This window comes from Kwoniella bestiolae, chromosome 2, assembly GCF_000512585.2.
Source record: "Kwoniella bestiolae CBS 10118 chromosome 2, complete sequence".
NCBI lineage: Eukaryota > Fungi > Basidiomycota > Tremellomycetes > Tremellales > Cryptococcaceae > Kwoniella > Kwoniella bestiolae.
The window spans coordinates 3,412,367-3,424,805 of NC_089242.1; the positions used below are offsets into that span (position 1 = coordinate 3,412,367).

General features: G+C 47.8%; 3 protein-coding genes and 1 non-coding gene across 4 annotated transcripts; all 4 read right to left on the reverse strand.

The window, feature by feature from the left end:
* Positions 1 to 233: 233 nt before the first annotated feature.
* I302_104422 (uncharacterized protein) lies at positions 234 to 1,343 on the reverse strand (the record flags this gene model as incomplete). Its single annotated transcript, XM_019189780.1, has 5 exons — positions 234 to 605; positions 697 to 711; positions 794 to 915; positions 1,130 to 1,148; positions 1,248 to 1,343. 5 exons carry the CDS (start codon positions 1,341 to 1,343, stop codon positions 234 to 236), a joined length of 624 nt encoding a protein of 207 aa, XP_019049342.1.
* Positions 1,344 to 1,859: 516 nt separating this feature from the next.
* I302_104423 (uncharacterized protein) lies at positions 1,860 to 5,419 on the reverse strand (the record flags this gene model as incomplete). Its single annotated transcript, XM_019189781.1, has 3 exons — positions 1,860 to 1,902; positions 1,969 to 4,576; positions 4,642 to 5,419. The coding sequence occupies 3 exons, from the start codon at positions 5,417 to 5,419 to the stop codon at positions 1,860 to 1,862; spliced, it is 3,429 nt and encodes a 1,142-aa protein (XP_019049343.1).
* A 1,198-nt stretch (positions 5,420 to 6,617) lies between these two features.
* On the reverse strand, positions 6,618 to 11,071 carry I302_104424 (uncharacterized protein; the record flags this gene model as incomplete). The annotated part of the gene is made up of 19 exons (XM_019189782.1): positions 6,618 to 6,794; positions 6,865 to 7,170; positions 7,225 to 7,378; positions 7,442 to 7,459; positions 7,528 to 7,568; positions 7,642 to 7,874; positions 7,940 to 8,042; positions 8,110 to 8,199; positions 8,270 to 8,365; positions 8,421 to 8,502; positions 8,561 to 8,744; positions 8,819 to 9,569; positions 9,633 to 10,010; positions 10,064 to 10,113; positions 10,179 to 10,216; positions 10,263 to 10,380; positions 10,448 to 10,479; positions 10,541 to 10,754; positions 10,813 to 11,071. 19 exons carry the CDS (start codon positions 11,069 to 11,071, stop codon positions 6,618 to 6,620), a joined length of 3,324 nt encoding a protein of 1,107 aa, XP_019049344.1.
* Positions 11,072 to 11,642: 571 nt separating this feature from the next.
* On the reverse strand, positions 11,643 to 11,757 carry I302_104425. The gene has a single exon (XR_002022022.2). It is a non-coding gene; the product is annotated as a 5S ribosomal RNA (ribosomal RNA).
* Between the last annotated feature and the right edge of the window lie 682 nt (positions 11,758 to 12,439).

Sequence of the window (12,439 nt, forward strand, 5' to 3'; positions counted from 1 at the left end):
AGTCGCTCGGTTAGTAATTCGGCACTGGGGCATTACGCGCTGTTCAACTCCCAGTGGGTGACACTCATTGAGCGCATTTTGAAAATAGTCTTTAATTCGATGAATTTGATTGACTTTTCACCATTAGAGATCCGCCGACAGAAACTCAACGAATATTGCTTTCCCACACTGCATTGAAAGACACAACTATGCATACCATCTACATATCTCCTGTGAGATCCAGCTGAAACCATCTACTTATACCCGATCATAGGGAAATAAGCATGTTCACCATGAGGGATCTCATCCCCTCTTTGAGGCTTCCATTTCGCCCCGGGAGGTGAAGGGGGTAATCCACCTGAAGAGGCAGTCTTGATACCGCTCCCTGTGAAAGCTTTACCTTGGGGTAATTTTTCTAGCACGGAGGTCAAGGAGGGTACGGAGGAGGTGACGACTGCCTGTTGTTGCGCTGATGAGTCGGATGAGGGGGCGATGGCGGATGAGTCTGGTCGGACCTGGTTGGCTGTCTCGGGTGATGGGAGGGATTGGAGGGTGGGCGAGGCGAGGAGGAGGGAGGAGAGCTCGGATTGGGTTATGAATGAGGTTTGGGGGTATGCTCGTCGGGCCTGTAGGGGGTTGGGGATAAGGATCAGCATGCAGTGCGTATTCCAGATTAGGTATCACTATCGCGGTATCAGGGTTGACACAAAAACTTACATCTCGTTTGTAGTACTATATCAATCACAAGCTTAAAGTCAGTACTTGCCTGATATGATATTCACGTTCAGCGATGTATGTCGAAACGACCACTCACAGGGTTGAAAGCTACATCACTGGCATTGGTCGATGGAGTAGCGTATCGTTCTGTCCTAGAACCAGGTTGGGGGTATCTGTGTTCGGTGGGTATAGGCAGACCGGAGGAGATTTCGGGGTTTACTGGGGGGTTGAGTAATAGGAGTCAGCGATGAGCCACACATCACGTACAATCGGATTGAGTGAGATGAGATTGGTGATCAGTCAAGAAAGGAGGAATGTCCAACTCACTGACTACAGCATCTCCTATATATCCATAACAACCGAGGACATGAGACCGTCAGTATTACGCTTCTATCCATTTCGTCCAATACCACTAAAATCAAGCATCACATACGGAACTTCTTCCAGAATCCCTATAACATCACAACTCCATCAGCATTCCGCTTGTACGGGCATATGTTCGTCCCTGCTGAAGCAGAGTCATTGACGATGCTATCCCATCACACACTCACAGTCGGCATAGCATGATACAATGTATGATCCGCACTCATAGGTTTCGGTTTTCCCGCATTGGATGCGTTTCTGATTATCGATGTTGCTCTGACCATGTTGCTGCGTCGTGTCTGGACTGTTGGACCACTGTTGAGGTGATGAGGGATTGTTCTATTTGATATATATGTATATGCTGTATAATTGTGAATCAGTAGTATCTGTATTTAACGATTCGCATATTCGCATGAACAGCAAATAAGGATGGAGGTATCTCACGCATCAACAGCACAAAAAGTGCCACACCGCGGGATTATCCCGAAATGCCCGGCATGGGGTTGTGGCTATCAAGCTCGTACAAGTGAATGAACGCATAGAAGCAGCATTTCCTCCCATCTCTTTGCTTGCTACCTAGGAATAATGTGTGTTTGACATGAACTCGTTATCATGACATATCGCATAAATCGATAAAAGCTACAAAAGCTACAAAAGAGGTATACAAAGGTGACTCGTCGTATTCGTAAAATTCAAATCGTAAAATCGTAAGACACCACAAAACCGATCGTACTAGACTCAAATCGTGAAATCGTTAAACAAACTGACCAATTGACCAATCATGACAATCTCGACCATCACTAAATATAATACCTCTGAGCTCTCTTCCCTTTCCTCAGACCCCTATAAATCGGACGAAAAACTTTAGCAATTCAACTCATCTGTAAGCTGAGCGACGGGAACACTCACGAAGGACCCCTCGGACCATTCTTGATATCCACACAAATCCTAATCATGAGGATGATGAACCATTCCATGTATTCCAACCATATCGACACGATGCAGAATAAATCGTGCACAATCTTGGCGGGTATCGTACTAGGCTCATCCACAGATACATTTACATCGTCAAATGCCGACGACTTCTTCAAAGACGATTTGATCGATTTCAAACCCTTTCTCGTAAGTGTATGATCGGGCTTTATCCGGCTCGAATTATCTTCCTTCGCTTTCCCCTTCACATCAAGTTTAGGTACTTTCTCGTTGAGGTGTAGGGACTGATAGTTGGACGAGTTGATCCTCCTATGGGCCAGAGCGTATTTCCTAGGAGTCTCCTTCGCGGTACCTTCTGCGAATGAGATCGTTCTCTTACTGAGGGATCTTAAATTACCAAGTACACCTGACTTCTCTTCATTCTCACTCGAGGTCTTATCGGAAAAAGTCACCTCGTCAGAATATTCACCCTCATCCCAGGGATCTTTGACGACCGCCCAGTCCTCGATACCTTGATGTGACGGTGCTAACGTCGATCCGACCTTTTCCTTCAACCTCGATGCTTTGGTCACACGTCCATCCGTCTCTGACGGAGCGTCATCCTCTGCCCACTTGATCTTTCTCACCTTACAAGCTTCGTTGAGCAATTCATACGCTAAATAATCAGTTCCTGGTTCTCGCAAAGACCCTTTCGGCAAGATCCGCGATGTAGTCGAAGGGTTGTCGGAGAAAATAGTCGACGGAGCGAGGGCGGTAGCCAAGGAGGACAGCGCTGCAGAGACTGTCGGAGGTAAAGGGTAGGAAGGTTGATATACAGGCGAGAAGCAAGATGTATCTCCCTCAGCATCATGCTCCTGTTCGTTCTCACTTTCAGATTCATCGTCTTGCAGTACCAGTGGAGAGGTGACACTCGTCCTTGATGGCGGTGATGGCGAAGAGATATTAGGTCGACTCCATTGGATGTTCTCTAGACTTCGCATCCCCCTATCCCAATCATCACCGAACTCGCTTCCCAGCTCACTACCAAGCGTTCGTCGAAGACCAATCTCAGGACCCAAGCTAAGACTCTGATTGATCTGAGCTCGCATGCTTGCCATTCGAGAGCTGAGTGAGGCGAAGGCAGGGCTGATGTTGGGTGAACGCGAGCCCTCCCGCGAGTGAGAGAAGAAATCGATTGTTCGACGGACATCTGGGGAAGCATCTTCAACATCGATTTTAGGCGAAGGCCAGGGTGAACGACGGATCGATGTACCGGAAGATTGGGAGTCTCCTGATCCTGACCCTTGTCGGGAATGAGGTTTGTCAGAAGGGGGTATACGTGGAGATTCAATGGTTACTCGAGGTGTCGGTCTGGCGGGAGACCGATCAGCTTCGCTGACTATCCTTGATTTGACTTTCTTGGGCGAGAGGAATTTCGATTTAGGTGATCTTCTCTTGAGGGTCTTCACCTCGCCCGCAGAGGCAGCACGTCGCAGAGATTTTTGAGATGAGGTGTCTAGAGTCTTCCGCCTGTCTACTTTAGTCTCCTCTTCAAATGAAGTTGTGCTGATGTAATCCACTTCGTCAACCGGGATCGTACGAACGGCGAGGTGAGTTGAGGGTTGAGATACCTCCACCTTGCTCTGAGTAGGACGAGGCTGTTGGATCGTATCGATAGTGACATGACCTGTGTGCTCGCTCGTGAGAGATATATCCCTGAGATGAGAACTTTGATCGACTTCATGACCCATATCAAGGTGCGAAGGACCGGCCGACGGAAACTCGGGAAAGGCGGTGTAGCCCCATCCTATTCTTCTTGATTCGGTTGAGTCCCGCTCATGACCACCAAGTGTCCCAGGGAGCTCTCTGGACTCCACTTCTGCACTTCGCCTCCTCCATCCGGCTTGTCCGACGACACTATCCCTCAAAGCGTCCTGCTCATTCCGAGCTCGCTGTTCGTCCATCTTTAACAGCTCCCTCTGCATCTTGTCTACTTCCCTCCTCCATCTTGCAGCTACCTTCCGCTGGTTCTCTTCACCTTCTCTAGCTTCTGATAACGCTTGTTCAAGAGACACAATCCTGTCCTCAGCTTCATCTTGTAAAGCTGCAAGTCGAGTATATCTCGGTGTGGAGATCTGAGCGGATGACGATGATGGTCCACCAAAGATGGTCGGTCGATTCTTCTGGTGATGGTGAGGGAAGGGCAGTGACGGGTCTGTACCTCGTACAGTCCGGGACGGATGATTCGAGTTGGGCAGCTCTCGCTCGGGGGACGGAATGTTCAAGGGTGATTCCAGAGTGTACTGAGGGAACTGAGGTGAGAGGAAGGAAGGGATTCTGCCATATTGTGTCCCCGTCGTAGAAGGGTAATCTTCAATCGGGGAAAGAGGTTGGGCGGTAGTGGAAGATAGTGATCTCGGGACTATGGCTGGGAAGTGAGGAGGATGTCGAATAGAAGGAGAATGATCGGGGAGGGTACCGCTGAGAGGAGTGTAGATATCTTGTAGGTGAGGAAGGCGCACTTTGACCTGGTTTGGAAGGATCGACATGACCTGCTCGTGACTTTCCAGAGCTTGTTCGGCTACTCGAGCGGCGACAATTAGTTCTGGTTGGACGTCAGAAGACGCATCAGCATCGTTTATTGACCGAATCAGAATCAGATGTACTCACCATCCTCCCTTCTCTGAAGCAACCTTTTTATCTCCCTCAACTTGATTCTAATCTCGCCATCAGACAAGCCATCTTCGCTCTCTTCTCGTTCACTCTGAGCTTCCCCGATATTCCTCTCATATCCGCGCAGAGTCACAGGCCCTCCCTCGGTAGTACTTCGTTGTCGTACCGTATGATACCGCGCATCCCGCACAGGCGAGGTTGACACTCTTCTTGAAGAAACGCCTGAATCCTGTCGAGGAGGGGTCATCGATTTGGGGGTGGGTGCGTTGTTCTGCGCAGGTGGATTGACGGGTCGTTCAGGTGTCGGACTGAGAGTTTGACCGTACGGAGGCGGAGGGGAAGCCTCGGAGAATCTCGTGCTGGAAGAAGTCTGTGATATACCTAGTCCTATAGGCATATCTTGTCTTTCTCTCCGTTGAGCTGATGTTGTCGAAGAGTTGCCATCGTTCGATAGGGATGCAGCAGTCATGCTAGTTCCTGAAGTGCTGGAGTTGAGGTCCAAGGCAAAGCTGACGTCAGCCGGACTAGCCGTGATCCTATTCAATTGATTCCTAGCATCTTCTCTTCGTTCTCTGATATACGTCGACAAAGGTGTATCGACACCATACTCTTCAGCTTTGATCTTGTCCACTACCGTACTGGGTGTGGAGTGCGATCGTTGCTTTTGGCTTGTAGTCGTAGGGGCGGAGGATGAGCTGACGAGATGAGGTCTTTGTCGGGATAGCGACCTGGGTGGTCTGGGACGTCGAGTAGCAGGGGTGGGAGTGTACATCATCTTGCTTGAGATATGGTATGTATACACAGTCGACCTGTTGATTATGATACCTAGTTGGTCAGTATGCCGTATACCCTGATAATGATGTTCAGGAAGCAAGGTGGTAAAGAAGGGGGATAACAAATTGTCACTTACTAATCGACTGGTGACAACATTCGCCAGAGAGCCAAAAAAATATATAATAAGATAGGAAGGTGAGACTGATTCAGACTGAGTGAACAGCCAATTCCACCACCCAGCACCAATACTACTCGACTCTCGCTCTGCCCGCCAACCCTTATCTCTGTTCTATTCTTTTCTTTTTCTCTTCGCTTCTGCAGGTGTAGGGTGTAGGTGTACAAGTATAGTTGATAACACATAAGAATGTCGTCGTACGTGTACGTGGTCGAGTGAGACAGAATGAAGAGTTTAAAGAAATACAGATGATTGTTGACTTTTTTGAATCGAATTGATGGATGGTCACGGTTGTCACCGATTTCCTACGAGTAGACCCTTTGAACCCGAAAGGATAATACTAGTATCTTATCAAATTCACACTCAATTCTAAGGGAAATCTCGTCACTCCATCACGTTGACAGGTCACTACATCATCCCTAATCACGTTGTATCGAAGCCGTGGGATATCGTCAATGGCGTGATGTATTTTTGAAAGTAGGGTGAGTATTGGAATGCAGAGGGGAAAGTACTCGTAAACAAGCCGGGAGTCGTGGTCGTTTATTTACATCTGCATCTCAGAATACTTGTCTGTCGATCGATCATGTCCCAGCAAGGTAAACAACACATGCACATGTTTATGCTTGCGCCAGATTATTCAAGGTTGAAACAAAACCAAAGCCTATCCGAGCTCTGCAAAACCTTGATGATGCCCAGACTGTGCAAAGGGACCCGCCCACGTTTCATCATATTCCTCCGCGGGACATCACAGGTCCGTTTCAGCAATATGACCATCGGATGGACACCAGGATGAACAAAAAAAAAGTACCATGAGAAATTTGCGTGGGAAGCCAAAAAAAGAAGGCGCGTACATCTGTAGATCATCTTACGGCAACGTCAAGACGATAAGCGGGAAATAAACATACAAACATGTCAATAAACTCGGAATGTATACCTGATACACATCACATAGCAGGCAACGTCCATCCTACAGACACAGATTGAATTAAGCTTCCAATGGCCCAAAACCAACATCACAAGCTTATCAGACCCTTGCACCCAATCCTAATTCACCTCTAGCCCATCTCTCCGAAGCTCTATCCAGCCCCTGCAGTTCCTTTTCGCCAACTAGACTTCTGACTATGTTGAACATCTCGTTCAATCCTACTGCGATGTGCACTAATGCTATGTTGGCAGTAGCGAATAATGCTATTTGTTCGTCCTGCGTTGTGACACATCCGTTCCACTAATCAGTATGGCAAGGACATCACTAAGAACGGCGATGTACTCACATGTATCGTCTCCCACGTGATGGTTCCCCTCAAGACATTCTCAGCATCCCTCGTAGCCATCTCCATACCATCCTCGAGCGATCCGTCATTCTCATTCTCAGTGTCATTCGACTTTTCAGAATGATCCGTTCCGTTCAAGTGCTTTTCACCTGACCCTTCGCCTGCCACACTCTTAGGTGTATGAACGCCTCGGAAAGCGCATCGATGGATGGCCAATCTTTCAAATATAGGTATCATAGGTGGCAAAGGCTCGCCAGTACGTAAAGATTGTTGTAAGATCGAGAACATCGAAAGACAATCGGCAATCTACCAGTCGAATTAGCCTTATCATCCCTGTGTGTACTGGGTTGTATCACTTACAAAAGCAGGATGCATCAATTCCGATCGACTCGCCAACCTCTTACACCATTTCACGTCCATCCTGGAATATGCACTGGAAAGCAAAGCGAGGGTAGATAAGATTTGACTTTGAGATTTGTACAATGCCTGGTATTTCTCTTTCGGCCAAGGTCCTCTATGATAAGTGAAAAGTCATCAAAATAAAGCCTATATGCTAATGGAAGATAGCACGACTCACCTCAAACCAGGTTCAAGACTGTTCAAAATACATTGGTCAGCTCAGTGAGCAAGCACTTGGTCCCAAATCCTTACTCCAAGACTCACCGAGCAAAATCAAGTTGAGGGTGCATAGCCATGATCCTTCCCTGTACGCCCCATCCCCTAGATCAGCTTTCGAAGTCTGTGTTATGTACCAATCTGTTCAGGAAGACCACGCACAAGCACCTTCATGAAACCACCTTTGTATCTCTCCCTCCTCACCTCTGCGATCTTGCCTTTATCTTCTCCCTTTATCTCGCCATCCTCATGGTCCAATTCACCTTCAATGCCAGTAACCACTTTACCGTACAGATCGCCAATGTCCGCCATATTCTTGGCTAGCTTTTTACGAAACAGAGCTCTAGCAGAGACTGGTCGAGGGAATAACATGATGATGAACGCTGCGACGAAACCTACAAATTGAATCAGAGGACTTGTCAGTCATCTTTTCCAACATACAAAGAGGGACAGGACTGACCAATGATGACTAATAAAGCTCGTCTACCTGCTAAACCAGCTCCCGAACCTTGATTGGCAGTTTGGTAAGTATGTTCGTCGACCCAAGAATACCCCACAACGAACTTTGAGTAGATTCACAAATATAAGCTTCGAATCAAAGAGATGCAGTCAGATACCGTAGGTACTCACCACCAAAGTCACATTAGTCATCAGGAAGAAGGCTGCTTTGTCCATTGGTACTGCAATTCGGATAAACAGACATGGAGCAACCAGAACCATCTGTTGTTTGGTTGATTAATCAGTTATAGAGCACTATGAGCCAGCGAGAGGGTGAATGTCCGAGACTTACCGTAGCAGCAGCAACGCCGTAGGCATTACCCGTACCGTGCCCTGAACCGATGTACCAAGCCAGCATACCAAGCACCAGTCCAGCGATCGTTCCGCCCTTCACCAACCAAGAAAAATCAGTTTCCATCCCGATCTATAGCTACAGCACTCACCATTCTCAATATGAATTGCTGGATCTGTTCACCTGTAAATACGCCTAATCCCGTCTGAGACATGATCAAAGCCCACAGCCCACTATATTGACAATTTCATCAGCCTTGCTTTGACAACGAGACAAATAAGGTGGACTGACCGATTGGTATATGTGAAGTAAGCTGAAGAAGGACAAACGGCAGGGATCCAAAGAGCCACCGAGACTAATGCGTATTTCAAGGCAAACAACCCAGAAGCTCCTGTTAGTCCTTGCCAGATATGATATATCGACCTGCCAAATCGCTGGAAAGCGTTTCGAGGATCTTCGGCATCCGGATCCTTGGCTTTGGACGCATGTCAGCACCATTCGGTATCCCGCACCATTTGAGTTGATGAGCGATGCTTCAAGGCAACTTACCATGAATTTTCGCCTTTTTCTCTTTTTTCGCATCGCCCTTCTTCTCGACAGCCGTACTAGTCTCACTCCTCTCTTCATCGTGATCATCCTCCTCCACCCGAGCAATCACGTCCAAACTTGAATTATCGTTCGTGCCCATATCCAGGGGATTGCCTCCCTCCCTCTCGTTCGCCGACTTGACCACGTTCTTGGTAAATGCATTTGGCAACTGGATCTTACTCTTGGGGTTGGCCCTTTCAATCTGTAGGAGTAGTTCAAGAAGTTCGATCAAGTCGATGGTGAAGGCAATGAGACTCGAGGTGAAGACGAAACACCTGAAGAGGTCTCTTGAGGAATATCGATATGACTCTGTCAGATGAGCTTTCAACTCCCCGGTCTTGGGATCAAAGCTGTCTTTGTATGGTTCGAGCATTGCGAAATGTTTGCTTTCCCTGAACCCTTTGAGGGCGTCTTGAACAGCTGCCAGATTCCTTTCTCGTTGGTCGATCTCAGGCGCAGAGGAAGGTTTCTTCTTCCATCTCGTGTGGTTCACCAATAACAGCCATTCTGAGATATCCTCTAATGCTTTTACGGACGTTTGTCTGAGATCAGATGTCGAGTCAGCCAAGATGGGTAACAACCCAGCCAAGCTGTGGGTTTCATCGATGTGCTGTTCCATTCTATCATAATGCGCTTTGGCCCTTACGACCGAATGAGCGGGTGTCTCTTCGAGGACAATCTTGACCGAACGATGTTGTTCATCAATGATCATCTGAAATTTCAACTCCGGTCAGCGCTCTCGTCTCTCGCCCGTATAAGATGTGAAGGTCCTCACCGAGAAGCTGGCCAGCCCATAAGCCCTCAAACCGAGATTCTTGACTTTCGCAAAGACCTTTTGCAGATCCCCCGGGCCTATCTGACCTCTGGTAATTTCCAATTGAAGAAGGGCGGTCTGTCCCTCCAAAGCTGTAACTCCGGCTATATGACCTGCTCGAAGCGCGAACGACTGAGTAGCCAGCTCGTGCCATTTCTCAGTATCCTTGGGAGACGTATGGACCACTTGATCTTGCAGTTTCAGCAGTTTGATGGTGGGCCCGAGCATTTTCGTCGTCACTGCGTCCAACATGATGTGATTCAATGTCTGTGGGAACACGAGGAATATAGCTGCGATGGCGATGGCGATGAAAGTTGCTGCGGGGATGAGGAGTTGTTTCTAGGTGGACAGTCAGCGTTCAACCACCATACACGAACGCTGGGGCGACTTACTGCCAATGTATACTCGGGGATGGGAAACAATGGACCGAAAGAACACATCACTAGGAATGAGAAAGGTGAGTGACGAGCTAAGTTTGCGATAGGTGACATATCAGAGTATACTCACAATCCATGATTATAGTACCGAATATGCAACCCAGCGTCCTATACAAACCTTGTCAGATTATGCTCGAGGTCAAAGACAACTCACAATCTAGGCCTGGTAGCCCTGACGAAACCCAAAAAGTAACATCCGATAAAGAGAAAAATACCATACACAGCGGACGATGCAGGATCAAGGAAAGCTCCACGGAAGATAGACGCTTGATCTGAGACCATGTTCAGAAAATTAGCAGAAAGTCAGATATGCCATCGCAATCCCTGTTGGATACTCACATTGAGCCTCGATGTTAGCGGTCGTGTCGTACCTGCATCACTGTCAGCTACATCCCTAACCTATCCAACACAGTGAGAGAGCATATCACTCACCCAGATTGCTCCCTCTGTACCTGCTGTTTGTACAACACTTGATCCCTCGCTCTCAGCGCAGAAGCCATGGCGGCGACCCCCCATGCCCAACCGAAACATAATCCAACAATCAACGTGAGAAGGGCGAAGAGGTATATGCTCAAAGCCATATAGGGAGGTAACATCTGACTCATCAGAGCTCCGAAGAAAGCGGCTTGTCCAAGCTTGTTTAACGCTACACAATAGCACAAGTCAGCCCTCATGATGCTGGTTTAAAGGAAAGATCAACGTACAGTTCTGAGCAAGCATCACTACCATCGTTCCGAATGTGGTAATCATACATCTGATAAAGTTCTTCCACTGTCTCCTATCCGTCAAAGAGGGGGTGAACCATGCTGGTATGTGGAGCGTCTTCTCTAATTTGGTGATGAAGGTAGATTGAGCTGGTTTGGGATCTGATGAAGAGGTCATGTTGGTACTGGTGTTTGTGTTTGCTGTTTGACCGTTGGGGTTGGGGACGGTCGTATCGCTCGTTGCTGTGCTTTGTGACATTATGGCTCTGACTTTAATCTGATCACTTGAATTGAGGTATATGAGAGATCCGGTAGATTATTATATGGTCCTGGTCTATCGTGTGTGCGTAGGTCAATTCTGACAGCGACCGGCTGGTGAGGTCTGGTGATGATGTCACCCAATCTGCCAAAGGATGTCCTGTAAGGTCGGGAACGCAGTTGACGTTGAGCAAAGACTGTATTCTTGTCTAGTGTCTAGCCTCCGTAGTTCAACAGAGGCGGTCTGGTAAATCTGAGGAAGAAGTGCAGTTCTCTATATCACCATCACCAATTGTGGAATGTAGATCCCAGTCTCTGATGACCCGGAGTGGATCTCATTCCCAGAAAAACAAAACAACTGTGCCTGTTGAGGTTGATGAGGGCGGGCCAAGCATGTGATCGGCGGCCGCCGACTTTGACTTTTCAGAGCCAAAAAAACAAACCAAGAAGACCCTGAATACGTAATCAGGTGTTTGTTTAGTGATGGCCTGCCCTCGACCTCGCTTCCAACGGTGATGAGAGCGGCATAAACGATGATGAGCAGCTACTACCAAGTAAGTAGTAGCAACAAAAACTACAGCACCCGGGATTCCCAAGTGGTCCCCCACCTTGGTACTAACCGAGCGATACCCAGCTTAGTTACGGGGAGCTGACGGGACCCGACGTTTTATAGGTTCTATGGCCGTAGATGAAAATCGGACCGAGAACTGGTGTCATGTCATGTACTCGTACCTTTTGTCAGTCTCGATGAGTGATATGTGGTAGACATTTGGCATGCATTCGTCTGGCGCTGATACGGCGGAAGATATGTCCTGGTACTGAGCCTCCCTCACTGAGCTGTGTCTGTTATGTATGAAGGTTGTGAATTTCGTTGAGGAGACGGCAGACGCAAACGCGCTTGTTCAGGACAATGAAACAAGAGGATTTTTGTGTCAAGTGCTTCTTTCCCATCGCTACTTCGTGAGATGCACCCGTCCACCTTGATCGACTGACATGATCACCTCTGAGTGTAGTATCGCTATCACTATCTTCCGAAGACGTGTGTATGCCAATTATGAGACGTGCCTATTTTGAAACATCGATATGGTGTTGCTCATTGACATATGATAGGGGAACCGAACAAGCGGGATGAAGATAACAGAGAGAAAGTAACAACATTGGCATGATTATGACAACAAGGAATACGAAAGTGTATGATATGATCTCATCTCACTTCAGCATGGAAGCACTCTGATCTGCATAAAATGAGAGTGAGGGTAGTGATCGTTGATGACGAGAGAGAGAATCAGAGAAAGCCATGAAAATAGAAAAACTGGAAAAGCACACGCGAATGAGATGAAGCTCTGTGACGCGCCCAATGCTCAATGCT